This window comes from Dendropsophus ebraccatus, chromosome 12 (assembly GCF_027789765.1).
Source record: "Dendropsophus ebraccatus isolate aDenEbr1 chromosome 12, aDenEbr1.pat, whole genome shotgun sequence".
NCBI classification, from domain to species: Eukaryota; Metazoa; Chordata; class Amphibia; order Anura; family Hylidae; genus Dendropsophus; species Dendropsophus ebraccatus.
The window spans coordinates 61,095,807-61,122,423 of NC_091465.1; the positions used below are offsets into that span (position 1 = coordinate 61,095,807).

General features: G+C 46.0%; 1 protein-coding gene across 3 annotated transcripts in view; it reads right to left on the bottom strand.

Moving 5' to 3' along the window:
• SLC37A4 (solute carrier family 37 member 4) overlaps positions 1 to 26,069 on the bottom strand; it is a 33,598-nt gene extending 7,529 nt beyond the window's left edge. For 2 of the 3 annotated variants that reach the window (XM_069946459.1, XM_069946456.1), the window contains exons 1-6: positions 17,246 to 17,298; positions 13,236 to 13,704; positions 3,928 to 4,160; positions 3,252 to 3,495; positions 1,933 to 2,094; positions 1,116 to 1,201 (exon numbers count right to left, since the gene is read on the bottom strand). In XM_069946459.1, the coding sequence (XP_069802560.1) occupies positions 1,116 to 1,201; positions 1,933 to 2,094; positions 3,252 to 3,495; positions 3,928 to 4,160; positions 13,236 to 13,389 (879 nt within the window). In that variant the 5' untranslated portion in view covers positions 13,390 to 13,704; positions 17,246 to 17,298. Of the gene's footprint in view, positions 1 to 1,115; positions 1,202 to 1,932; positions 2,095 to 3,251; positions 3,496 to 3,927; positions 4,161 to 13,235; positions 13,705 to 17,245; positions 17,299 to 25,989 lie in introns of those variants that run through there. The other variant, XM_069946457.1, reaches the window with a different exon arrangement.
• Between the last annotated feature and the right edge of the window lie 548 nt (positions 26,070 to 26,617).

Here is a 26,617-nt window from a genome sequence, read left to right on the forward strand (position 1 = left end):
AACACAGACATATCAGCAGGGTAAATTCGTCTAACCTGCTGATAGTTCCCCTTTAAAACTTTTGATAACTCTCTGTGACATATCTTAAGTTTTCTCTATAGACAGGTAACCTTTAAGCTTCATTCAGGGGGCCTGAAGCTGCAATATTAGTGGTAACAACAGGATGAAATTGAACCATGTAATCAGAAAGTTCTCCCAAAGCTTTGGTGCGGAGGGAATTCCTGATTGGAACAGATCTTGTTTTAAAAGGGATAGTTCACCAAAAATGTTTCTATGGGGATTTGCTACTGCTTACGACAGTTACTGTCATGGGCAAAGGTGGCAGCAGAGAGCACTGGGTCAGACTGAAGAGAATACACCGCTGCCTGCAGGACTTACAGCAGCTTATAAGTACTGGAAGACTTGAGATTTTTTAATAGAAGTAAATTACAAATCTCTGGCACTTTCGGGCACCAGTTGATCTGAGATAAATTTTTCTTGGTGAATTACTCCTTTAAAGTGAATGTACGAACTGCGGCCCGCTTCCTGTGCACGGCACCAGTCTATTTCCGGTCACCATCCACTGAAGCACAAAAACAGCCCCCCCCCCCCCACTGCGGAAGGTAACCCTCACTCCTCTGTTACGCGGCTCCATTATAATCAATAGAGCCACAACACAGTGGGGAGGGCGTTTCCTCCCACTGGGGGCGGCCCGGCCTGCCTTCAGTTTAACTGATGTAAAATCTTAAAGCGCTCTGCCTCACTTTTAGATTTTAGCATGTTATAGCTGCAGTACACACATTCGATAGTTCTACTGACCAGGGTGTAAAGCATGGGTCTCAAAACTGCGGCCCTCCAGCTGTTGCAAAACCACAATTCCCATCATGCCCTGACAGCTAAAGCTTTGGATTTGGCTGTCCAGGCATGATGGGAAATGTAGTATTTCATCAGCTTAAGGGCCACAGTTTGGAGACCTATGGCGTAGGAGGTTCTATGATAGTTTAAGCTTAGACCAGTAGACCTGGTAGAGGTCCAGGTAATGAGGCCATGTTATAGACATCTATAATGGACCTTATTATGCTAGCTGTTTTCAGGCTTTTACAAAAATAGATGCATTTGGGATGCATAGTTCTTACTTTTGCCACAGCACGGTCAGACAGTAATCCAGCAGCAATGCTTCCTATTAGACCTCCCACCTCTAGAGCACTCATGTATGAACTTCCTGTAAGAGACGAATGTAAAAGTGAGTAAACACCAATATAAAGATCATATGTGCTTAAAGGGGTAGTCCACCAAAAAAATTTTTCTTTCAAATCAACTGCCGCCATGAAGTGCCAGAGATTTGTAATTTACTTCTATTAAAAAATCTCAAGCCTTCCAGTACTTATCAGCTGCTGTATGCCCAACAGGAAGTTGTATTATTTCCAGTCTAGAGAGCAGGAGAGGTTTTCTATGGGGATTTGCTACTGCTCTGGACAGTTCCTGACATGGACCGAGGTGGCAGCAGAGAGCACTGTCAGACTGGAAAGAAAACACCACTTCCTGCTGGACACACAGCAGCTGATAAGTACTGGAAGACTTAAGATTTTTTAATAGAAGTGAATTACAAATCTCTGGCACTTTATGGCACCAGTTGATCTGAGATACATTTTTCTTGGTGAATTACTCCTTTAAATCCTCCTATAAGGGACCTGAAGACATCACCCGTGGGGAGTGTGGTTAGGTAAATAGCATGTCTGTTATTTTTTTTGGCCGCCCCAGCACTATAGAGAAAAAATTAAATGGCCAGAGTATCCCTTTAAAAAAGGCTATTCAGTTCCTGAAGTCGGCATGTGACATTATAGTGGTGACGCAGGACAAAAAAATACATATTTGGCTTTTTCTTACATATCAGAATGAGAGGATTTCTTTAGAGTTTTGTAATACATTTCATCAGCTATGTCTGTCACTAACCTATCAAGGCAGACTGGCCCTTGTCCTGAATCAAGAAGAGCTGCCCCCAATCTGTACAGCATGTCTTCACTCCAAACACCACCAAGTACCCGGCACACAGCAACCACAGGTAAGGAGATAGCAGGAACTCCTTCAGGGTTGTCTCATCTGAAGATTGGGAACCTGGTATAGGCAAAAGCAGAAGGGATGTTACTAAGTAAAACATCAAATAAAGCAGGTACAAGGTCCAGAGACTCCTCACATTCATCGTGGTGTATATATTACAATAAACCTTCTTTGTTTCCATTTAGACACATTAACATGAGTCAGTAATTCAAAGGCCCTATTCACATGCTGCATAATTTTGTCCGTAATTGTGAATCCGCAATTACGGATAGACTCAATCAGAGCTCACTGATTTCTATAGGGCGATTCACACTATCTGCAAAAAAAATAGGACATGTTCTAATATGGACCATAACTGTAGATCAGATTACTCAATAGAAGTCTATAGGATCCGCAAAATTACGGATCCGCAAATGTAATGTATGGACCAGAAAATAATCATGAAACGTGTAGACGAGGCCTTTAATGGTATATTTTTCATATGTACACACTGCCACAGACTTTGTACTAGTCAGCATTATGTGAGATCACAACCACTCACATCCTAGACATTAACATTACTCTAACTTATCATGTGATAAACACTTCATTACAATCATTACAGTGCCATGGCAAATGTTAATCCTTAACAAATCGTTTGTTAATAGCTCGCACTCGGTGCACTCACGCTTGCAACCGGCGAAAGTGAAAAGTCGCTTCATCTAATAGGACCCTTAGAGATAGTCACAACTTGCACATTCTCAAGTCTGATCGTTTGGCATTTGAATACTGGTGCATGAGGAAGTTGGTTGCAGCCCTATGGAGCCCAAGAAAACATGGATACAGCGTGGTCCCTGATTAGGATGTCCTTGTGTCTGTCTTTAAAAACAGTAAATACCCCTTGGGCCACTTAATGGCCGCAGAAGTTTTGAGATGTCAACAGGGACCCTTATACTTATACTTTGATAAAACTAAATAACTATGGATACCACTTTGTTTGATATTCTACATGGGTTTAAAATGTTATGGGAGCTCACCGCAGACAGATGTATAGAGTCCCCAGTAAAGTTAGTACTAAATCTGCCCGTGGCAAGCTCCTAAACACGCCGTAATGAAGACTACTGGCAAATAGAAATCTATTTGCTCGTACTTCCTCTTACGGTGTTGGGATTGATGAACCAATGTATCATACATGTAGGTTATAAACATCTAGGTACAAAATAAGATGTGTTCACCTTTCTTCCCTTTCTTAGGACCTGGCTCGATATTCTTTAGCCCCACATCGGATGGCTCATTCTTGATAAGTATAAGGCATATGACTGAGGCTCCGACACAGATGAGACCTGAGAAAGACAGTGTACTGCGCCAGCTGTAACTAGCTGCGACTAGAGTTGCAATAATAGGACCGAGACTTCCTGCGAGGTTCATACTGCATGACAGCACTGCCCACCATGTGCCAAACTGTGACGGCTCAAACCACTATAAAGTAATAGAAAAAGAAGCGTGATATTTAACAATAGAAAATGAGACAAAAGTAGATAGCTACAAACTTCTCTTTTGGTATCAATAAACAGATGCATTTTCCTGCATTTAGTTCACAAGACTTGAAAGACCTGCACATCAACTTGGAACAGGACAAAATTAAATGTAGACGCAGTCCCTGCCCGAACGCAGGTCTGATGATCTAAACTGACAGCTGTTATCTGAAGTCATTAGTGCACCCACAATACGGACCCAAAAATACAGCCGTATTAGGTCAGATCCTCAGAAGATCACAGTACCTCCATTTCCTGTAGTGTTTGTAGCTGGGCAAGTGAATAAAGTATAAGTTCTTAATCATGAGTAAATTACTTATAATATATATTTTTTTTTTTACAAAATTTCATTTGAAAAAAATAGCTGTACACTTACCTTCCGGAGAACCTTCCCACAAGGTGGCCACCCAAGTCCTTGTGCGAGACCATTGAAGAACCAGAGGATGGCAAAGACTGTAACACTGGAACTCCAGGAAAACAGGACGTTCACCAGACCCACCAAACAGAGGCCCGAAGAAAAGAGCCATCGAGCACTCATCTGATCAGACAGAACCCCGCTGATGAACTTGCTTATGGCATAGGCTGCCGACTGGCTGCTGGTGATAAGACCTGTGGGTAACAGATTGTTGGTTACATATTTATTGATCTAGCTATCAAGCCTAATGCTCATGCATTACATTTACAGAATTAGCATATCTAAATAGGCCAAACATTCCAATAAGTATCAACATACTAAAGAGAACCTGTCAGGTCCACAGAGCCTCCAGGATGAGCCCCAGGACCTGAAAGGTGAGAAGAACATCCTTTTAACACTGTGATCCCATAGCAAATGAACTTTAAAGGAATTCTCCAGGCTTAGAAAAACATGGCTGCTTTGCTCCAGAAACAGTACCACTATTGTCTCCAGTTTGGGTGTTGTTTTGCAGCTCGGTTCCATTAAAGTGAATGAAGCAGAGTTGTAATACCGCACCCAAGGACAGGTGTGGTGCTGTTTTTGTAAGAAAGTAGCTTTCTTTTTCTAATCCTTTTAAATGCTGGACATAACTTTTATCTAGTCATTGAGGAGGAGACACAACTGTTTCCAGTAATGCTTACTGTATCTGCCTCCCACCAGTCAGACCTGATTGACAGCCTAACAGCAGAGCTTGATCCTGCAAATGGGTCTGAGTAGGAGGAAGGTGCGGTAAACGTAACTAGAAGCAGAATGCTGTTTTTCTCCCCTGTCCTGGGGCCCCATGGACCTCACAGGTTCTCCCTAATAATCTCCATACATCCATATGCCTTATGCGGCCTGTCCCACAGGCGTGGGACCCACTAGTATTAGCTATGCACTAGCTAAACCAGTGAGTAGCCATCTGACAAAGGACTGCTAGTAAATATAAAATACTTTGACTTAATAATAATATTATTATTATTATTATTATTATTATTAGATATGGTTAACAGGCCTGGATAGCACAATGTATAAAATTGTACTCATAGTTGGCTAAAATACCATATATCCAAAGCCAAAGAGTAGTTAAAATGTATCACGCTGTTATATGTGTCATATCACAAGGACCTGTGCTGGGGCCATTTCTGTTTAACTGGCTTTTCAACAATGCAGAAGTTGACCTTAGTCAGGGCCGCCATCAGGAATTTCGGGGCCCCATACAACCAAAGTGTCTGGGCCCCCCACATTAATAAAAAAAAAAAAAAATTGTGTGTTCGACCCACGCCTTGCTGGGAGGTATAATTTGGTTCAGATTAATTCTAGAGAACTGGCTCATTTCCCAGTGGCTTAAAATGTAACCTCTGTTATACAGTTATAAAATTGTAGAAACTAAATGTGAACAAGGTGCAATGTAAATGTCACCATACAGACACTTACTTGTATAGCTGTCTCTTGTGCTCTGTATGCAGTGCATTATATTCACCCTTGCAACGTACAATTTATAGCGTGTCTACAAGCCCAGCGGGGCTCATTATGATGGAGACTAAAACTTATACAAGAGTGGGGTAGGGGTTCCCCTGTATTCAGAATGCTGTTGAGTACTAGGCAATGCCCCGTTTGGGGTTATTGAATTTTGAGGGTCTGGGGGGGGGGGCTGTTTGATTTGTATATGTTCACCAATATCCCCCCCCCCCGGTATGCTCACTAACATAGAATATGTTGATAAGGCTAATATAATGAGGCTGTTCCATGTTAGTGAGCATATACAAATCACCCCCCCCCCCCCAGGCAGACTAGTTTAGCTCACCCAAGCCAGTGATAGCGAATACATGGCGGTGAGCAGGCCTGTATTTAGAGTTCATGCTTCCCTAGGCACTTTGCACGCAGAGGCGCCCCCCCCCCCCCACGTTGCTGTACATGCATGGTATATACCCTGGCACTTGGGTGCCGCTCTGCTTGATGCCCGCTGTTCTCATCAAACACGTGATGGAGGAAGGAAGGAGGCCTGGGAGTTGTAGTCTCTGAGAGGACAACCCTTTAATAAATCACTGTGTGCAGAGTCTCCTGGTGGCTGCAATCTGTGGGTGACAACCATCAGCCCTGAAGGTCCAGCAATACATCTGTCTACAGCCGCAGTTATCAGAGGATTGTACTACTTTACTACAACTCCCAGCATATCCTGAGTGCTGCAGACTGTCAGTACATGCTGGGAGTTGTAGTGCCTGCAGCTGTTGTAGTTGGATCCTAGGTGCATCATACACTGGATGCTGGGGGGGCAGGGGAGAGGCTGGGGGTTAGGGGGAGAGGCTGGGGGTTAGGGGGAGAGGCTGGGGGTTAGGGGAGAGGCTGGGGGGGGCAGGGGAGAGGCTGGGGGGGGCAGGGGAGAGGCTGGGGGGGTTAGGGGAGAGGCTGAGGGTTAGGGGAGAGGCTGGGGGGTTAGGGGAGAGGCTGGGGGGTCAGGGGAGAGGCTGGGGGGTCAGGGGAGAGGCTGAGAATGCAGGGGGGAGAGGCTGGGGACCGGGGGAGAGGCTGAGGGGTCAGGGGAGACGCTGGGGTCAGGGGACACGCTGGGGGGTCAGGGGAGACGCTGGGGTCAGGGGAGACGCTGGGGGGCAAGGGAGAGGCTGAGGGTTAGGGGGAGAGGCTGAGAATGCAGGGGGGAGAGGCTGGGGACCGGGGGAGAGGCTGAGGGGTCAGGGGAGACGCTGGGGGGGGGGGCAGGGGAGAGGCTGGGGGGGGCAGGGGGAGAGGCTGGGGGGCAGGGGAGACGCTGGGGGGCAGGGGAGAGGCTGGGGGGGGCAGGGGGAGAGGCTGGGGGGCAGGGGAGACGCTGGGGAGCAGGGGAGAGGCTGGGGGGGCAGGGGGAGAGGCTGGGGGGCAGGGGAGACGCTGAAGGGCAGGGGAGACGCTGGGGGGGGGCAGGGGAGAGGCTGGGGGGGGGCAGGGGGAGAGACTGGGGGGCAGGGGAGACGCTAGGGGGCAGGGGAGAGGCTGGGGGGGGCAGGGGGAGAGGCTGGGGGGCAGGGGGAGAGGCTGGGGGGCAGGGGAGACGCTGGGGGGCAGGGGAGAGGCTGCGGGGGGCAGGGGGAGAGGCTGGGGGCAGGGGAGACGCTGGGGGGCAGGGGAGAGGCTGGGGGGCAGGGGAGAGGCTGGGGGGAAGGGGAGAGGCTGGGGGGCAGGGGAGACGCTGGGGGGCAGGGGAGAGGCTGGGGGGCAGGGGAGAGGCTGGGGGGCAGGGGAGACGCTGGGGGGCAGGGGAGAGGCTGGGGGGCAGGGGAGACGCTGGGGGGCAGGGGAGAGGCTGGGGGGGGGCAGGGGAGAGGCTGGGGGGGGGGGCAGGGGAGAGGCTGGGGGGGGGCAGGGGAGAGGCTGGGGGGCAGGGGAGAGGCTGCCCCCCAGCAGGGGAGCAGCTGAGGATGCAGGGGGGCCGGGGGCGGGCAGAGGGGAGCAGGATGGGCAGGCAGGCAGGCTGGTTCCCTCCCCCCATGCAGCGCCGGGGTCCGGGGCAGGTGTTGAGCTTCCGGCACACACAGTGTGACAGAGGCCGGAAGCTCCCAGCTGCAGCCCCGCGGTCCCGAATCTTCTTTCCTGCTCGGCGATGACGTCACATCACGTGAGCGCCGCCGAGCAGGAGAGAAGATCCGGGACCGCGGGGCTGCAGCTGGGAGCTTCCGGCCTCTGTCACACTGTGTGTGCCGGAAGCTCAACACCTGCCCCGCACCCCGGACCCCGGCGCTGCATGGGGGGAGCGAACCAGCCTGCCTGTCCATCCTTCTCCCGGCCGCTCCGTCACCCCCCCTCCCCCCCCCTCCCGGCGCGGACTAGGCACAGGTGGCAAGGGGGGCCGTGCGGGCCCCCCTAGCGTAGCGGACGGGGGGCAGCGGACGGCGGGCCCCCCCCCCATGTCTCTTAGGGTCCGGGCCCCATACGGCAGTACCAGTTATACTGCCTTATCGGCGGCCCTGACCTTAGTACTAGGTTTCCTGCAGATGACTGTATAGGTGGGCCTGGATAAACTGGCCAAACAAGATGTGTTAACATTTAAGGTGTGTAACCATCATTTTCTACTTTGTCCCATGGTGTAATTCAGTTTCCATTATACAGTTTGGATTTGGGAACCTATGTAAAGCTATGTAAAAAAAAAACAAAAAAAAAAACATACATTTTGTAACTGGGACAGAGTGACCACAGATACAGTACAAGTAGGCCCTAACTTTTAGGACAACCCATGACAGATCTACTGCATGCCAGACGCCAACAGTACCCAGTGAGCCCCTCTGACTTCAATGGGGTCTAGCATTTCACCAAAGTAGAGTGGCTTCCAAAATAAGAGTGTAACCAGCCTTAAAGAGACGTTATATGGTATCACATCATGTAACTAATCACAGTGTCAGGTAGGGGTTAAGAGCATCTTCACATACTTTTAGATTTGTAAACCTTTTGCTTGGGAGTTGAGTAATTATCATTTTTCAATATATACAGCACATGCCCAGCATTTCCACCCCCTACAGCATAGGAGCAGGGAGAAGGTGAGTTTTTTTTTTTTTTTAAAGAGGACCTGTCTATATACTGGGTGCACCTATTTAGCAACTAGGGGCACATGTCTATCTACAAGGGGATCCACCTTCCTACCAGGCACCTATCTGCCTACTGTAGGAAACCACTTATCTTCCACCTACCTAACTACCTACTGGGGGACCATTATACCACTTAGAGCACTATGTGTGGGGGAAAAAAGGTGAGGATGATGGTGGAAATATGGGGAGTCTAAGATATTTCTCTGAGAGATTCTGCAGATACAAGTTGTGGCTGGAAGTAGTAGGCATGACAGTCTAAGTTGAATGGTGAAAAATAGGAAAGAGAATGACTTCTATTAGAAAAGACACGCTGTAGTCACTGGATGTGACTGTAACATTATATGGTCTACAAAGCCTATGTGGAGGTGGTATCTACCAAAATATAGTCACTATATGGGGGTATTTTGGTCTTTGTATAGCATTTTCTTTTTAGTAGGAGTATGTTGGTATTATTCAATCACTATGTGGTGGTAATATGTGATTGTGACGTGATAGTATTAGTTGGGTCTTGGTGTACTGTGTTTTGTTAACAGTATAGTAGTATTATTTAGTAATTATGCAGTGGTAATAGTCAATATGTGGCAGTATTATTTGCCCCCTTTATTATACCCCTTTTGGTATTATTGATAACATTAGTACTGGGTTATTGTTTATTAACAGTATGGAGGTAATATGTATAGTCTATTATTTAGAGGTACACAGGTCTCATGCTGTGTATTTTTATAGACCCTGTTAATGTTGATGTCCTATCAGCGATGGTAACAGATCACACATCTGTCAGGGGCTCACAGGGCTGAATTATCTGACTGGTGACAGATCTGATTCTACAAACCAGCCGGATAACCCAAAGGGCCAGTGCGGCCTGTGCAGACCTACTGTCAGTGAGTGCTGTTTCTACCAGGGAAGAGGAACAGGGGGCTCAGGCACCTTGCCCACGCCCTGCCAACAGGTTACATGAAGCTTATTTTAGTTATATAATTTAAATTTTAAATGATGCATTTCCTTTTTTTAGTATTTAGTAATTAAATATTTTCACATTTCTTCAACAATTAATGATTATTTTATTTAAAAAAATGCAAAATGTGCAGGTTTATAACTGTATTACAAAGACAGTATTTATATTCGCACCCTAGGGTTGTTTTATCTACAATACCACATGGCAACTCACAACTTTACTGCTTTTAGGTGCAGGAAATGTAAAACCTGCTCTGACCTGTCAGCAGGGCCTTGGATGCACCACAGCCTGTGAAGCCAGCCTAACAAGCACTTTCAATTACATCAAGGGATTATAAACATAGTGATGTATGTGATGCAATATTCTGGCATAACCTTCTGGCATCACGCCAAATATGGCAGAGACTGACAGGAAACGCTGTTTAGAAAGAGACAATGTTGTGGCTGCACAGAAAGTCTGAAGGCCGTGTGGATGTGCATGTAATAGATGTCGGGTGTATGAACTCTGACTATGGATGTAGCAGAATACATGTATAAATGTTACACTATTAGCATTCTAATATTGAAGTAATGGAATTTAAAGGGAAATTATCACTAGGTTGGAAGCATCTAACCTGCTGATATGTGTCTAGGATGATGGTAATCCTCAGCGCTGTTTTTTCTGGATATTAGTAGTTAATTTTATATGCTAATAAGGCGGTATTTTCTGTCCTTAAAAGAGTTATCCAGCAATAAAAACGTTTTTTATATGATGCTACCATATTATAAAACATAATAAACATCTTATGCTTACCTCTCCAGGCTCCCCCGTTGTCCACCTGCAGCATCTCTGAATTGCCTGCTGACCGCAGATGCTACCACTTCCAAGACTAACTTGTCTCAGCAGTGACAGCCTGCTCAGCCAATCACTGACTGAGATGGGACAGCATCATGGCTAAGGCTATCACTGCAGAGATGAGTTTGCCTTGGAAGTGGCAGGAGCTGTGGTCAGTAGGGGACCCGAAGACGAAACAGGAGGACACCAGAGGAGCGCGGAGAGGTAAATATAAGATGTTTATGTTTTATAATAGGGCAGAAACATATAAAAAAAGTTTTATTTAATGCCGAGGTACCCCTTTGAATCAGAATCCTGATTCACCGACAGAAAAAGGACCCATGGATTCGTATGAGGTTGTCCATACGTCTATTTGTAATACAGATCTGTGTGGTAGCTGATTTGTGGTGCACTTATCTGGTCAATTTTTCCATCACAAAGGCTCCCAGTGTAGTCAATGGGTCTGTTTTGAAATGAACAACATACGGATGCACGATCTACATGCTGTCCTTATTTACTGATGCACTGCCTGGCAATCCCTAGGTAACCTTCTCCCAGTGACCATTCTTTGGCCTCCATTTTACACCTCCATTAATTGGCAGCAGTAAGATGACAGGGCCCCTCTGCTGCCACCAACGTTTGACTTGGGAACTGCTATCTAAGTCCTGAAGTTTCTGATCCCCTGCTCTGCGCAAGTGCTCCAGAACAGCACTAAACAGAGCAGAGTCTTTTGTGTGTTTTGATTTGTTTTTCCATTGACATTATAAAAAATAAAAGGATCAAAACGCCTCCATTTTTTTAACGTACACAAAAATAAGGTCAAGTACATTTTTGTGTACGTTAAAAAAACATGTTTTGATCCTTCTTTTTATAATGGAAGTTAATGGAAAAACAGATCAAAATGGATGTACACAATTACATCCATTAAAAAAACGGATGAAAAAAAGAGATTGCAAAAACTTAGTGTGAACCCAGCCTACCCCTGTAGTTCCCAATACAAAAGTTGGTGGCAGCAGATGGGTCGTGTCACCCCTTACTGCTGCAAGTTAACATACACATTTTCTTTTTATAAAGTTATATTGCAAAGTAATATAACTTTTTTAAAGCAATGTATTAGCAAAAAAAAATTCAGCAGTCTCTGGAGTACCCCTTTAAGTTTGAAACTAAATACTAATGTGTGAATGAGACCCAAGGGTATGTTAACACATAAGTAAAAACCACATGTAGAAACCACCTAGAAAGGTCTCCAAAAAATTAGCATGACTTTTACACATAGTATTTAAAGTACAGGTATTTTTTTTATGCTTTTTTCAGGGTTTTTTTTTCCAATCTTCCACTGATTTTGTTTGAGCACATGCAGATTCACTCTGAAGACATTCCCATCTTTCAGCAATGATTTTAATGATGTTTTTTACATTGACTCTCTATTAAGCTGAAAACAATGTATTTTTTTGTTGCTTTATGGCATTTTTGGGGGTGTTTTCTTGATGCTTGTTTGGGGCTTGTCTAGGTGTAAACCCAGTCTTGGCTGAAACCAACAACTTACTGGAGGAGTCTGGTAAATACTTCTGCCCACCAATCACTTTTGACATGATGCTATGACATGTCAGAAGTTCTAGTTTAAGTACACCACTACAGCTGTCACTTAAAGGTGGGGGCAGGGATGCACTCAGTGATCAGCTCTGTCTGACCTTTAGGACCTCCAGTGAATCCCGAGAACGAAAGAGTAAAGGCCGTATTACACGGCACAGCGTTCCAGGGAAAGTGAGCGCCGACCTATCAGCTCATTGCTCGCTTACCTCCTCGTACACTGCTCGTTGCCTGTGCTATTACACGCACAGACAGCAAGTGGGAAGGAGCAGGAAGGGCGACCCGAGCGATCTTTAGATTGTTTGGGCATCCAGTGAAGTCATTGGTCTGCTGCCGCCGCTCCTATTGCACGGACCGATGCGAAGCAGAGCATCCTTAACATGATCGTGATCTTTCAGCATGTTCAAAGACCTTGATTAACCGACATTGTGCATGTTGGCTGATCGTTGCTTTAAACATGCGCTATTACACTAAATGATTATCAGCCTGAACAGTTGTAATCGGCCAAGAAAGGACAATAACCATTTAGTGTAATAGGGCCTTTACAGTTAAATTTAATTAGGCCTTTGGTTATATTTTCCTGTACACAAACACCCTGCCACCTGGCTGTGTAGGGAAATGCACCTAATTTAGAAATGTACCCATTCATTCTCGTGACTGGGGGTGACCCAGTAATTTTTTTTGCATCTGAAAGTTGGAACAATGTACAGTTATAAATCAGTGTAGTCGGAGGATCAAAGGAAAATTCCAGCAATGTTTATTACGTCCACAAAAAATGTGATGTTTCGGTGGATGCAACCGCCTTTCTCAAGCCGCTTAAACCACCTTATTGAAACCGCTTGAAAAAAGTGGTTGCATCCAACGCCAAAACATGACATTTCTTGTGGACATAATAAACATTGCTGGAGCTTTTCCGTGACTCACCGTCTACTCTTTACATTGGATTGTACAAAATGGTGTTCCCTGTCGTTCATGTGCCGAGTGGAGGTGCCCGGCGCTGGCTGGTGAGGAGGAAGGTACAATCACCATCTAATTATTCCTCTACCCAAACCTCTTTTTCTTTCATATCAAATTGTGCTATTACAATGTACATGATAGAAACAAATAATAAAAAAAAACAATTGTCACGTGTATGTGCCGTTGGGGAAAAAGGTGCATAAAAGTTGACATTCACCTTATGGTTGGTATGAGGGCTCAGTTACTGTGTTAAGGTTAATCCTGCACCCTGCATATAGTGTGTGAGCAATAACATACAGAGAATTCATAACTCTATGCACATAGCATGGTATATGTGGAGTAAAGCAAACATCACTTACCCAAATCATCCTTGTCCAGTTTTATTTCTTCCATTACAGATGGCATAACAAAAGAGAAGGTCTTCCGATTGAAGTAATATAGGGTGTAGCCCACAAACATGGCCCCGAAGATGACCGTCCTGTAGTAGCCATATCCCTGCCCTTGTGCTCCCATCTTGCCTTCTGTCCAAAGGATGATCTCTAGAGTCTTAAAACCAATGCTGCATTTAAAAATGGCAGAGCAAGCAGAGTCCTAGCAGAACTATGTATATATAGATCAGCAGAGCTCACATATGCCAAATGGATTCCCAGTGAGGAAGCCAGCCACAGTACGAGCCCCTACAGAGGTAAATGGAGACGAGGAGGGGAATGCTTCTGCCAATCTCCGGATTCTGCTGAGCTGTGAGTTTGTTCCTTGTCCTCTTCCAGGTAGGCTGTTATATCTGTTCTCCACCAATGATTAACCTGGAGGTGTCACACACAAGTTACCCTGCAGAAACAGGAAGGAGACAATTCACTGACAATGCAGAGGGAGTATAAACAGAATACAATAGCAACAAGTGTGTAACAACTTCTAAGAAAGCTGATCCCGGGCAGAGGGCAGAGGACACAAACATCCCCCACACATCCAGCACAAGGAGTAAGCAGACACTCCGGGGACAGCTTTACTACTATGTGATGTGTATTTCTGTCACTTATTGTGTACTAAAATATGCATGCAAAGTGTCCCTGCTGATTTTAATAGACAGTATGAACCATCATTTATTGGGTGTATTGTGAAAAACACCCTACTTAAACATATGCTGACATCACCGATCCTGACTGTATTGAACAGAATGATATGTTGCGCCTTTTTTTTTCCTTTTAGAATTGCCTGAAGGCAAAAGACCTCACCCACATGTAAGTAAATAATAGCACCAGGATGCGCTCCAGGTATTAGTAATCTGGGAATACAGCCTTCCTCTTATTATTAGTTCAAAAGCAATGATAATGGGCAGCCACAAAATAGTGCTGTCCATACGAGTTTTTTCACTTTTTGTTAATGTTCTCCAGGTGAGAAAATATTGACTGCTAGACATGTCTCTATGACCAAGCCTCCGAAATGCAGTTATTACGTGAGGGTGACCAGTCCCTGCATGGCCCAGACAGATCACCAGTAAAGAGGTTTGTTTGATCCACCAGTAAGCACAAGCAGCTCCCAATTTCCTTGTCCGCCATCCAGACACCTTTGCAAGGAAGTTTGGTGTCACAGTGCTCATTACGTGCCCTGCCATTGATAGCCAGCCACGGTCGACTTAGGGTACTAAAGGACGGGCCGATGGGGGCCCGATAATTAATGTAATAAATGTAATCTGCTAGATCGGCGCTCGTTTAGTGGGCCTATTACACGGCCTGATAATCATTTAACAAGGGCTTCAGGGACATTGTTACCGATGTCCTTGCAGCCCTTGTTTAAAGGTTATACATTACCTGTCCAGATTGCAGGGCTCCTCTTTCTCTGTGCTTCTCCCCGGGTCCGAGCGCTCCAGCTTCAGAGTGGCCTGTCTCAGCTGACAAGCCACTCAGCCAATCACTGGCCGCGGCGGTCCCGGCCAGTGATTGGACCCGGGGAGAAGCACAGAGGAAGAGGAGCCCTGCAACCTGGACAGGTAAAGTATATCTGCAGTCGCCAGCCGTGCACCACTATTACACATAGCAGTGTGCAGTCGGCGCCCGACAATTATAGCTCAGAACCTATATCAACGATCAGCCGATGACAACGATCATCAGTTTGATGTAGTTCTCTGCCAAAGTGCAGCAATCCTTGGCTTGCCTGGTAACCAGATTTATCACATGGTACCGGTACCATCTAGGACGCCAACTTCAGCTGTATGAAAACTCTATGCCTCCATGCCCAACTTGTATCCAGGCTAGAAGAAGCCCACCGGAGTACTAGAGCCTCTTTTTCCCCCAATAAACGTATCCTTGCACTCTAAAGGCCAGCTCACACTGAGCAAATTCAGCGAATTTTGCAGCGGAGCTTTACGCCGCTCAATCCCGCCTGCCTCAGTGTCAAATGGGGTCTCTATGGGAGGGCTTGCGTGCCTCCGCTCTAGGCGAGTCCTCACATAGAGTCTATAGTGAATAAGCTGTGCAAGGACAAATTCCAGAAGGTGTTTTTATCCCTATGGGCAGACATGCCTTATGTAGACATAAGAGAGTAAACAGCAAAACAAAATTTACACGGTTCGACCTCTGACCTTTGACAAGGTTCTCATAGACAAACCACATCTGACAATGTCCAGCTATATACAGCTGCAACAGAAAGCACGCACGCACGTATAGAGCTTAGGTCACATATACTGTTTTTTTCTGTACTACAGAAAACCATGAACAAAAATGTTCACACCCCAGCCCTGCCCCATAAAAAATATAGGGGTTCCAGAAAGTTTTATAAATAATAAAGATTATATTTGTTGGATAAAAATATATAAAATTCATGCACAGTGACGCATTTCGGGAGAGGTATCTCCCTTTGTCAGATATAATGCACCATATCCAGGGACAGAAAAACATAGCTGCTTTCATTCAAAAACAGTGCCACATTCCTGGTTTTACATTGTCTTCTGCTCAATTCATTTCAATAGAACTGAACTGCAACACCATGTACAAACTGAGGACAGGAGTGGCGCTGTTCTTAAAGAAATATTTTTTTAAGCTATGTCTTTGTGAATAACCTCTTATTAGGATATATCAGGGAAACATATCTATCTATTTTTTGTTTAATAAAGTTGCATAACTTTGTATTATATTTTTATTAAAGAGGTGTATGCATATTTCACATTTTAATATAAAGTGGTAGCAGTAAGGGGCAACCCAGCCCCTATGCTGCCACCTATGGCTGTGTTGGGGTCTGCAGGGTTACTCAAGCCCTGGTTCCTGCAGCACTAGCAATATTGTGCCTCCCTTGATGTCTATTCTAATGCTTGTTATCATATGGGAAAACACTACACCTGGGGTTAGCAACAGGTGAGACAGCCTGTAGGAAAGCAAGCAGTTAGTAACAACTATCCCTTTTCTCTGCTTCAGGCTGCAGTGCTACTTACACAGATAGCTTCCCCACAGACAGCGTAATGGTGCCCCCCACCTGTTTTTCTTTGAGAATGTATCATCTAAATTTTCATTTATTTACTGATTAGAGTCAGATACTAAAAGTTGTTCTTTTACTGTAGTTTCAATTTTCTGACTGTAATTTTTTAAATTTCACTTTTTGTACATTGTTATTGGGGCATCGATATTGCCTGAGCTGTTTTTAACAGCATTTAGTACTCTGTGACCTGTGAAGAGGTCATTCTACAAGGGGCTGCTATTGTCTTGCATTAATGCTATCTACCTATTGGTGTCACCCTGCGCTGCAATGCTGTGCAGATCACTTCACAGCAGCCTCCTCTTATCACCACAGACAGAACAGGAAGTCTCAGCTTAGTTTTAGACCCAGTGGTGAGATTGAAAACTGCAAATTTTTAGGATTATTTTATAATATAGATAGTAAAATGGAAAATAAGAAAAAAAAATCTCCAAAATTCCTAAGAAATATCTAAACAGTTTTAAAACAATAAGTCATTTTCTGATGACACATTCCCTTTAAATTCCCTGCAGTAATGACATCAGTTCCATCCCACCCATGTGATCACTGCAGCCAATCAGTAGCCTCAGCAGTCATGTGGAAGTACGTAATGTCATCACTGAAGCAAATTAAAGGACCATGAATTGATAGCCTAACCTTCACTGCTTACAGTGACCAACTATTCTTCATACTGCAGCTCAAAATAATGGGCTAAGCTGCAGGGGTTTCAATGCTCACAGTCGTACCCCCATGAATCAAATAACATCCTATGGAGAGAACCCTCCGGCCATGCACAGGAAAATGAACTGACATGTATTTTGTTTAGAAGGAAGCCAACACTTGCTATAGGATTGGCACATTGACAAACTGCATATCCATGATCCTATTACATCCCTCCATTCACAGACATTACAGACTTGACTACCTGCTCGGTCACTTCTTCTCAGGCCTCTCCTGCAGACTGGGGGAAAGAACACAACACATGAAATGCACTGGCTAAATATAAAACCTGCTGAGCAGTGCAGCTCTGGGGGCTGGCACGCTGCCCTTCTCAAATAGCAAAAGGGCAAAAGTGAGAGGCATTAGGAATAATTAACTCCTTCCAACTAAAAGACACTACATCATAAATAAACATAACTTATAATGGCAATATGAACACCGACCAGTGGTCACATCTATATAACACATTGTTTTTCCCTGCTATGTTAACTAACAGTATATTTTATTTGCAGGTGTTTACATTTTTCTCTTTTAGGGTACGTTCACACTTACCGGATCCACAGCTTATTTTCTGCTGCAGATCCGCGGCAGATTTCATTTAAATAACTGAACACAGCATCAAATCTGCCCCATCAAATCTGCTGCGGATCCTGTAGGTGTGAACGCACCCGGGTAAGGGTGCGTTCACACATACAGGATCCGCAGCAGATTTGATGCTGTGTTCAGTTATTTAGCTACATTGATATCTGCAGCATCAAATTTGCTTTGGATCCTGTACGTGTGAATGCACCCTTAGGCTATGTTCACATTACCTTTAACACCGGCCGTTCTGTGACCCAGCCGGATCACAGAACGCCCAGTGTTACTGAAGATCATCCCAGCCAGTACTGCAGTACCGGTCAGATGATGTTCACTTTAGCAGAATTTGAATGCTCCATTGTGTGCAGCGGTGAATTCGGATGCGGGCGCGTAATGATGCGCCCACATCCGAATTCACCGCTGCACACAATGGAGCGTGCGGCCAGAGTAGGTTCTCTGTGGCCGCTATTCAGTGAAGGTTCTCAATGTCAGTTTTTTGCATGGCCACTAGCAATCCCGGACGGAGTGTATACTATGTGTATACACTCCGGAGGGCATTCCCTCTAGCTGCAGCACAATGTAAGTTCGGTATTAATCACAGCAGTTGTTGAAAGTCAGCAACAACGGCCGTGATTAATACTGAGCTAACGTGTGAACATGGCCTTACTGTGGAGTTGGTCTGAAACATGCACTGTAAAGGCTTCATTCACACAGACTCACCCACAGAGCCTACACTCTTTTAACCCTGCTTTTGGCTTCTGTCCCATCATATTTTATTACCCTTGATGGAAAGAATAGTGTGGTTTGTCTGGTTAACAAAGAAAACCTCAGTCTTATTGCTTTCATGATGAGTGGGGATTTCTTGGCTTGGAGATCTACCAATCATATTTGCTATGACATACCAGCTTGAAATGCGTAAGCATCAGCCATCATGTAAAGTTTTTCTTTCCAGAAACCTACAAAGACTGGACTTCTGATAGATGCTAGAATCTTCTCTATTGGTTCCTGTATGTGTCGTCAGTCATCTTTAGGCCATGTTCCCACTCTGCAAAACAAGAGTCCGTGGAGCCTTGGTTGCGAGTATCAAAACACAGGATAGCCAGATATCCCTAGCCTGTTGTCACGGGGTGCCTTCACAATGGGGAAAGCACCACTCCACCCTAATAGGTAGCCCCTTAAGTCCCACTCAGTTGTGAATATTGGAACATAAATAGGGAAACAATAGGGTGGCCCTTTTTGTGTCAAAGTCTAACTCAAAGTGCGAGCATTGCGACATGACAAGGGCTTGCTAAGGCAGGCATCCATCCACAGACAGCTGTTTCGGGGTATTTGCCCCTCGTCAATGTGCAGCAGGATTCTGTCTGGTTGGGGCAATGACAAATCAACTAACAAAACACAGTAATCACTGAACTCAAGGAGATCAGTGAAAAAATTCAATAAAGTACACATCAAGAGTCTCCACTGATGCCCCCAAAAATTTAAATATGCAAAACAAGTGTCGTGGAGCCTTGGTTGCGAGTGTCAAAACACGGGAAATACGGCCGCTATTCCCGTGTTTTGACACTCACAACCAAGGCTCCACAGACTCTTGTTTTGCATATTTACATTTTTGGGGGACATCGGTGGAGACTCTTGATGAGTACTTCATTGAATTTTTTTCACTGATCTCCTTGAGTTCAGTGATTACTGTGTTTTGCATGTTCCCACTCTGTAAGAGACCAACTGTTCTGTGATCCGGCGGGGTCACGGAACGGCCAGTGTCAGAGAAGATCATCCTAGCCAGTACTGCAGTATCAGCCAAATGATCTTTACTGCCGCTGAATTCGTTTGCGGGCGCTTCCGTGCGCGCCCACATCAGAATTCCCCGCTGCACATTTTGGGATGTGTGGCCGGAGCTGCATGCTCCATTGTGTGAACTGACAGGGTTTTCTGCGGCAGCCGATTCCACTAGGAATCCTGGCCAGAGTGTAAACTATGTATTAACACTCCGGCCGGGATTCTCTCAGTGGCAGCACTACGTAAGTACCGTAGTAATCACGGCCGTTGGTGATCACTACAGTACTTACATAGTGTGAACATAGCCTAAAGCTGCATGATTGAGGTCCAAATCTCCAGATTAGTGTATAGATACGTGCAGCAGAGACAGGAACATCAAAGTCTACAAGGCATTCACATGTTCGTTCTGCAATTACGGTATATGCTACACAAAGAGGTTCAGAACTCCCGACATCATCACTCACTATCATGCCAGGAGCTGATCCGCCCTGTATTGTCCCAGCAGCTGATGAGTTAAATCAGCAGTGGCTACATTCTTGCTGCAAGAATGTAGAGCCATAGCCCGTAACTGTACCCAGCAGCATTGCAGCAGATTTTGCAGCGAAACTCGCAGCATGAAATCTGCTATAATGCGGAAAGTTTGAAACCTTAAAGGAGGGGGGGGGGGGGGGGGGGGGGGGGGAATAAAAAAGACACTATGCTTACTGCTCCTAGTGCCCGCATTGTGCCGCATCATGGAGCTCCTGGACCCTTCCGGCTGTCATCTTCTCCGACCCAGGATCCATATCACAGATGGGTGGAATTTAGCCCACTAAGCCTATCAGTGACTGCAGTGGTGTTCCGTCCCTGTCACTGACTGGCTGAGTGGGGCATCCGTCAGCTAAGTCAAGGCGTATCGAGGGGAACTGAATCGTCGGGGTCCAGGAGCTGTGTGTGGGCACCGGGAGAGGTGACTATTACTTGTTTCTGTAGGTTGTTATATAAAGATGACAGTTTAGGGTGGGCTCACATGTACTGTATGTAAAGCGCTATCCCCCTTAGCCCACCGCAAAAACTTTACCCGTCCGGGCTCCATCCTGCTTCTATGGCTCCCTGACGTCCCGCTCAGCCAATTAGTGCGCTGTCCCACCACAGGACGGAGTGTGGAAGGGTAAAGTCGGTTAAGGGGGATGACGCTTTACATATTCGGGCTGTGTTCACACTACGTATATTTCAGTCAGTATATTTCAGTCAGTATTGCAACCAAAACCAGGAGTGGATTAAAAACACAGAAAGGCTCTGTTCACACAATGTTGAAATTGAGTCCCTCCTCTTCTGGCTCCATCCTGTGAGCCGCGGGGACTGAAACGTGATGACGTCACATCATCACGCCTGCTGGAGAGGTCACGTCCCGGCGTTCCATAGGCTACTGGCATGAAGTGCCGTGGCCTATGGAAGTGAATGTCAGAGCAGGACGCTGACAGGTTCTGCTCCGACATTCTGCTCGATTGAATGTTTCGCCTGCTCACTGTGTGAGCGGGCAGAACATCAAACCGATCGGCATGCGGCCGCGCAGCTTCTAGGGATATTAAAGAGACAGTGTCGCATTTCCCACCGGGATCCCGCGGCACCCCTGGCGGGTTCTCACGGCACGCCAGTGTGCCACAGCACCCCGGTTGGGAAACGCCGAGATAGAGGGTGCCACCTATTTGAGGTAGTGTCAGTCACTGACTTGCAGGGGCACTACTTAGAAATAGATGGAGCCAGACAGAAAATGCTATTTGTTTCTGGTGGAAAGCTACTTCACATACTTCATCCCCAGTGGTGCACATATTTATATTTTATTATAGGAAAAGATACATAAAAAAAAAAAACACGGTAGTTGCGGGATCAGCAACAAAATAAATGACGGGAATGGGGTCCATCATTGTAGTGCAGAACTTTAGCACAGTGTGATCTACTTTTTCCTGCCGAATTTGATGGACTCTTCTATGTAGATGTGACCCTCACCTAACATCTATTTAACCAGTCATGTCCTACTGTATAAGAGACAGATTTATGGCATTCTGTCTCCTTTTCTTTTGCTCACAGTCAAGGTTTAGGGTGCCTTCACACGTACCGGATCCGCAGCGCATTTCACCTTGCGAGTTTGCAGCGAAATCCGAAGTCACATCCCCGCAGCGGATTTTTCATTGCGGTGCGGATGTGACCCGGCCCCATTAACCCCCCGCATCCCGCTGCCCCGGCCTGCAGCATACATTACCAGCTCAGCGCCGTGGTTGTGTGAGGCTCCCGACTCCCCTCGCTCTCCATCAGCCAATCAGTGAGGGGAGCCGGGAGCCTCACACAGCCGCGACGCCGAGTGGGTAATGTATGCTGCAGGCCAGGGCTGTGGGAGGCGGGTTAAAGGGTCACATATCTGCAGCGGAATAAAAATTTCTCTGTGGGTATGTGACCCCATAGACCTTCACTATACCAGGATCCGCATTGGATTTCGCTGCAAACTCGCAGGGTGAAATGCGATGCGTATCCGGTAGGTCTGAAGCTACCCTAACAAAACAAGGTGAAAAATGAGAAAAAGAAGCGGAGCCTCTGGCAGCATGTGGGAAATGGAACAACATCTCTTCCAGCACATTCTGTCCAACCTGTTTGTTGACAACAAAGAGCTTGTATTGATCTGTATAAAGGTTCATGACGATATTCTGCCAAACAGTAACTCATACAACAGAGAACATGCTGCATACCTGTACAGGGCTCAACCTCGGTATAAGTCAGGGATGGGGAACCCTAGGCTCTCCAGCTGCTGCAAAACTACAATTCCCATGACACACTATGTCTGTGTCCAGGCATGATGGGAACTGTAGCTTTGCAACAGCTAGAAGGCCAAAGGTTCCCCATCCCTGGTATAAATTAAATGGGATACAGCATTTTAACTTTCAGTTTCTCCCATTTCTTAAGATATCAGTCTGCTGTGAGTGAATGATTAAAGGAGAACTCCAGTGAATTTTATTTAATCAGTTTGCACCAGAACGTTCTACAGATTTCTGAATAACTTGTATTTAAAAATCTCCAGTTTCCAGTACTTATCCGCTGCTGTATGTCCTGAAGGAAGTGATATATTCTTTCCAGTCCAGTCCACAATGCTCTCTGCTGCCACCTCTGTCCATTACAGGAAGTTTCCAGAGCAGGAGAGGTTTTCTATAGGGATTTGTTACTGCTCCAAATACACCATTTTCTGCAGACCATACAGCAGCTGATAAGTACTAGAAGACTGGAGATTTTTTAATGGAAGTAATTTACAAATCTAAATAACTTTCTGACAACAGATTTGCACAGACAGGTTTACATTCTGTTATTGTAGATTTATCAACCACATCTGCTGGAAGTTTCTTCCAAGCATCTACTACTCTTTCAGTAAAGTAATATTTTCTCAAGTTGCTTCAATAGAAAAACACTGGTGAAAAAAAACACTGTATAAAGAATGTCTATAATAATACATACTATATGAAAAACAGCAGAAATACTTTATCATGGAGAACAGACAGTGCTGGCCCCATTAACCCCCCATCGCCTGGAAGATAGTTTACCTAATCCACGCACCAGCTGCATCTGAGGTTCCCGGCTCCTGGAGGTCCCGTGCAGCCAATCAGTGACTGTGGTGGGGCCGTGCACTGATTGGCTGCGCAGGACCTCGAGGAGCCTTAGATGCGGCCGAAGTGTGGATCAGGTAAAGTATCTTCCCGGCGTTGGGGGCTTAAAGGGGCCTGCACTTACATACTCGCAGCAGGATGACAAGAATGTCATTGCTAATTCGGCTATGTTCACGCAATATTGTTATGCAGACACTTTATTGAGGCAAAAGACCGTATTAGGGCCAAAAAAAGACATAGGGGGAGATTTACCAAACATGGTGTAAAGTGAAATTGTCAGATTCCACCTCTCATTCCTCACAGACACTTTGTAAAATGAAAGGTGGAATCTGATTGGTTGCTAGGGGCAACTGAACCAGTTTCACTTTACACCATGCTTGAAAAAATCTCCCCCATAGTGTGAACCTAGTGTGAGCCTAAGGCTGCATTCACACGTTCAGTGATTTTGCCAGTCCGTGATTGTGGTCCGGCAGCTACCTCCGGGATCCGTGCAAAACAGTCCGTTTTGCATCAGTTTTGTATCCGTGTCCGTTTTTTTCACGGATCTGTTATACAGCATTTTAAATGACATTGATTACATCACATCCGTGTTTTTCACGGATGAACACGGATGTCACATCCGTGAAAACCACGGATCTCATTGATTTCTATGGGGAATCCTTTCCGTGCATCCGTTCCGAGTAATGACATGTCCTATTTTTTAACAGAACGGATCACGGATCCATGAAATCACGGAACATCTGAATAGCCCCATAGAAAGCAATGGGCTGTAAAATTGTCCGTGCGCACGGATCAGTGAGCACAGACAACTTCCTGGAACGTGTGAATGCAGCCTTAGGGTGCGTTCACATGTACAGGACCTGCAGCAGATTTGATGGCGCAGATTTGAAGCTGCAGATTCAAAGCAAATCAATTCTAGGCCATCAAATCTGCTGCAGATCCTGTACGTCTGAACGCACCCTTAACCAGTATTATAAAGTAGCCAGAAACTGGAACACAAAGCAGCAAAAATGGATCAGTTTTATTATACACAGAGATAAACCCTCATTTACATTCTATTAGTCAACCCTTCTCAATTAAAGGGATACTCTGGGCCAGAGATCTCTTTTTTAGCTATGGCCGAGGAGGGGGTGGATAAAAATAATGGCGTCCACTTGCGCCGAGACCGACATCCAACTGCTCCGGTCTTACTGTCCCTTTCTGGTCTGAGATGGGGCTTCAGACATGACATTTCAGGCCTGATCAGCCATTCAGCGGCAGAGGCAGAATCCCACTAATCCATAGTCATAAGACTTAAGATTTATTACGTGTAGATTCATCAATCAGCCCAGATATGTGCACGGTCACGTGCACGATTAGGATTGGCTATGATTAGCTTTTAAGGAGGTCTCAGTATGTATTTTCTTTATGTGACCATGATTAAGCGCTGTTGCGCGAAACGCATTGGTTTTAACAATTTTTATGAACTATTAAAAGTTATGTTTTAATTGAACATTACTATCTACACATTTGGAGTGCTGGACCAAAACAATTGCTCTACTAATCCCCTTGTGAGAATCCCACTACAGCTGCTGACTGGCTCATCAGGCCTGAAATGTCACGTCTCAAGCCCAGTCTCAGACCAGGAAGCGGCCGTGAGACCGGAGCAGCTAGATGTCGGCCTCAGCGCTGAAGCCAGGGAGGTAAGTGGATGCCATTATTTTTATCCACCCCCTCCTCAGCCATAGTTTTAAAAAAAACAACCATTTTTGGACTACTGTGTGTTTATCGCTGCCTTCAAAGAGCCATAACTTTTTTTCTGTCGAGGGTGAGTTATATTTTTTAATAGAATCATTTAAAGGGGTATTCCGTCAAGGGCCTCTTTTTTTCACAATGCACTGGAAAGGGATGGGTGAAAAAATAACAACACCTTACCTCCAGCCTTCATTCCACTAAGGCTGGGTTCACACTGCAATTTTGCAATCCGTTTTGTTCATCCGTTTTTTGAAAAAAAAAAAAACGGATAAAAAACGGATTGCAAAAACGGATGAATTTGTGTGCATCTGTTTTTCCTTTGACTTCCATTATAAAAAAAACGGATCAAAGCGGATCCGTTTTTTTTGCGGATCCGTTAAACGGATTGCAAAAACGCAGTGTGAACCCACCCTTATCCTGACCCCATTGTGTGACCGCTTGGTAGTACTGAGACGTGAGGTGGCGGGCCTGCGCAGTGACTCAGCGGCTGTAGTGGTATGCCGCCTCTGTCACTGAATGGCTGCTCAGGCCCGCCACCTCATGGCTCAATACCAGGAAGCGGTGGCACACTGGGGCCAGGACTGGCGGAATGCAGGCAGGAGGGAGGTAAGGGGATGTTATTTTTTTTCACCTGCCCCTGTAATGGGCAATAAGGGGTCAGGGATTATAGGCACCACTGTGCGGCTACTGGTGACTGCATGAGGTTGTATAGTTGGCAGACAATGACTGCAAAGGTGGGAACACTTTTTTTTTTTTTTTTTTGCACTGCCATATCTAACAACTTTTATTTCCCTGCTCAGTAGACCTGTGTGAGGTGTTTTGCATGATGAGTTGCAGCCCAGTAATACTGGAGCTCACCCAGCCCTGTAATACACAGCACAGACGAAGTGACAGCTGTAGGAGGAGACGGGCAGCACACGGAGGTTACTGCTGACCAGAACCAACATGGCGGCTGCGGGACGTGTCACCTGCCGCTCTCCGCACGACGTGGCTTATTAGTTGCTGGGCAGCAGGTCACGTGCTCACAGGTTGCGGTTCCCTAGAACGCTGCACAGCTTTGCGGTTTACGTTCTGCGAAGCGTTAGAATTCTGGCCCAACCAATAGGGAAACCTTTACAGGCGCGACCGCGACATTGCCGCCTCAGTCCTGTCCGGTACAGGCGCCATCACAACAACCTTTACACTACAGCAGTGTACACGGCCGCTAGTCCAGCCTGCACCGCCCGCTTACCGGCAGCCCCCGCCTCCATGCCGCTGCTGTCCGCCTCAGTACGGTGTATGGAGCGGTCACCGGCTGCTGTCCCCGCCTCCGTGCAGCTGGCGGGGGGGCTGCAGGATGCATAGAGGATACGTGTGCAGGCAGAGAGCGGGACAGGACTGCGCCTTTATTATGGTGTGAAACTTTGCAGGCTCAAAACTTTGCAACAATTTTCACCCCTGATAAATGTAACCCTGGAAAAGGTCCAAAAAGAGCAACTGTTTACTGCTTAAAAAATGGATGAAGGCCCCAGGGTCCGCATGGCCAAGGGCTCCCGGTATCAGACCCTGCAGATTACCCCAGCAGCCAGGCTATTTAGGCTGTGTTCACATGCAGCAGTTTTGTTGTTTTTCGCTCGATTTTGCTGCCACTTGTGCTATTGCGGTAAAACAAAGCCGTCTAAATTGGGGCAACAATGACATTATTTTAGTGTTATTACAGAGGTCACAGCAAAGTAGCTGGGAAATATGGAAGACGGGTAGACATTGTTTGCCATACAGCCCGTGTAGAGGATGATGGCGGCACCATAGATGATTGGCTCCTTACAGGGATTGTGAGGGCCCCAGCAGTCAGACCTGATCTCTTATATATGCCCTATACA